The following is a 1,593-nucleotide window of genomic DNA, read 5'->3' as shown; positions in this document are numbered from 1 at the left end:
AAATACTAATAGTAGGGGGAACTCAAGAGTCTTAGTTCCATAATCAAACATCTCATCTGAAACAAGAACAGAACGAATCCCTGAATGCAACCACTACAGGCAGAGAGAAGGAGAAAGATATACATATATATATATATATATAATATATATATATATATATATATATATATAGCAAGAGAGGTATAGCGATGCTGAGAGATACAGAGACATAAGGGACAGGGCAGAGACTGAGAAAACACAGAAAGGACACTGAGGGTAAAGATGTGGAGCGGTAATAAAGTATAGAGAAGCAAAGGGCTAGAGAGAGGCTGGATGCATATAAAAAACATTTCTTTATTACCATTCAGCATGACTGTTCATTCATTTTCAGTCTGGTAAAGAAAAACTGCATATAGCCACTAACTCTGTGATCCCCTGTAACTGTGAAAGCATATTTATAAGGTTTATTAATATCATCTAAGACCTCGTGGTCCATCTTGGACTCCAAATCTCCTAATATCTGTTGTATGTTCGGAAATGCTCACACACTTATAATTGTACAATTCCTTAGGGATACATATACATGCATATATTACATAACACTTAATTGGTAAACTAACTATTTACAGCATTTCTGCTTATTCCATTTCGAAGTCACAGTGCAGTCTAAAAGTCGGGTTGCAAAAGCAGAGCATGCCAAACCCACGCAGCAGTCTTTTCAAGCGGTCAAACATAAGGGAAGCGGAAAGCGTGTGTGTGTGTTTATGTGTGCGCACTGTGGTTGTGTCTGCAGATGCTAATCCCAGTGGTGTGGACAGATTGTGAGTGTTTTAAGAAGATTACAGATTACAGACTGCAGAGGCAGATTAGCTGGCAGCTTGATCTGCACCTCTGGATGGACTGCCCTGCTCTCTCACAGTCCCTTCTGTGTGTGTGTGTTTGTGTGCATGTAACATGCTTTTGTGCTTTTGTATTCAAGGGGAAATCATGACGCATCCGGTTTTCTTAAGCTTTGTGATGAATACTGATTTGCCAGGTATCACAAACATACCTCCTATGTCCCTTTCAGTGAATAAAGACCAGGAAATGGGGTACATATATACACACACATACTCCCAGTAGTCTGTAAAGATATTCTCGATGCCAATTATATCTGAGAGAATGTCACACACACACGCACACACAGCATGTGGATCAATGGGAAGGGCAGCCATCCAAGAGACAGTCAATTCTCCCTCTATCCTTTCTCTGTAACAGTGGAACCCCTACTGAAAAATGGCAGTATTTAACATGTAACAACCTGTTTAAAATACCTCAGCAGAGTAGGTATAGACTGAGTTCTTCTCTTTTTCTGTTACTGTTTTCACTGCATAAGAATTCAACCTTTGACTTAGGTATACACTTAAGAAGGATAGAGTGCTTTGCAGAATCTTTATCTCTTACTGAACAGAAGAAAACCCTGGTTCAATCATGAGTCAGAGCTCTGCTGAGACACCCCACTGAGTGCACTGGACTTAACTTACTGAGGTGAGGGGAGAAAAGGTAGCATACAAAAGGCCTGAGGAGGAGGAAAAGTGCACAGTTGTTGCATAATTCTGGATGTAGCCAAAAGGA

At 40.2% G+C, this 1,593-nt stretch overlaps 1 protein-coding gene across 1 annotated transcript in view; it reads left to right on the top strand.

Annotated features, from left to right (window-relative positions):
• LOC118321438 overlaps nt 1-804 on the top strand; it is a 5,426-nt gene extending 4,622 nt beyond the window's left edge. Inside the window, exon 7 of the mRNA XM_035652754.1 lies at nt 773-804. Within this exon, the coding sequence (XP_035508647.1) occupies nt 773-804 (32 nt within the window). The remainder of the gene's footprint in view (nt 1-772) is intronic.
• Nucleotides 805-1,593: the final 789 nt, after the last annotated feature.

Source organism: Morone saxatilis, unplaced genomic scaffold, assembly GCF_004916995.1.
Source record: "Morone saxatilis isolate NCDOM2014 unplaced genomic scaffold, NCSU_SB_2.0 Contig12, whole genome shotgun sequence".
Lineage (NCBI taxonomy): Eukaryota > Metazoa > Chordata > Actinopteri > Moronidae > Morone > Morone saxatilis.
The sequence above is the reverse complement of the archived record's forward strand: the minus strand, read 5'-3'. Positions and strand labels throughout refer to the sequence as shown.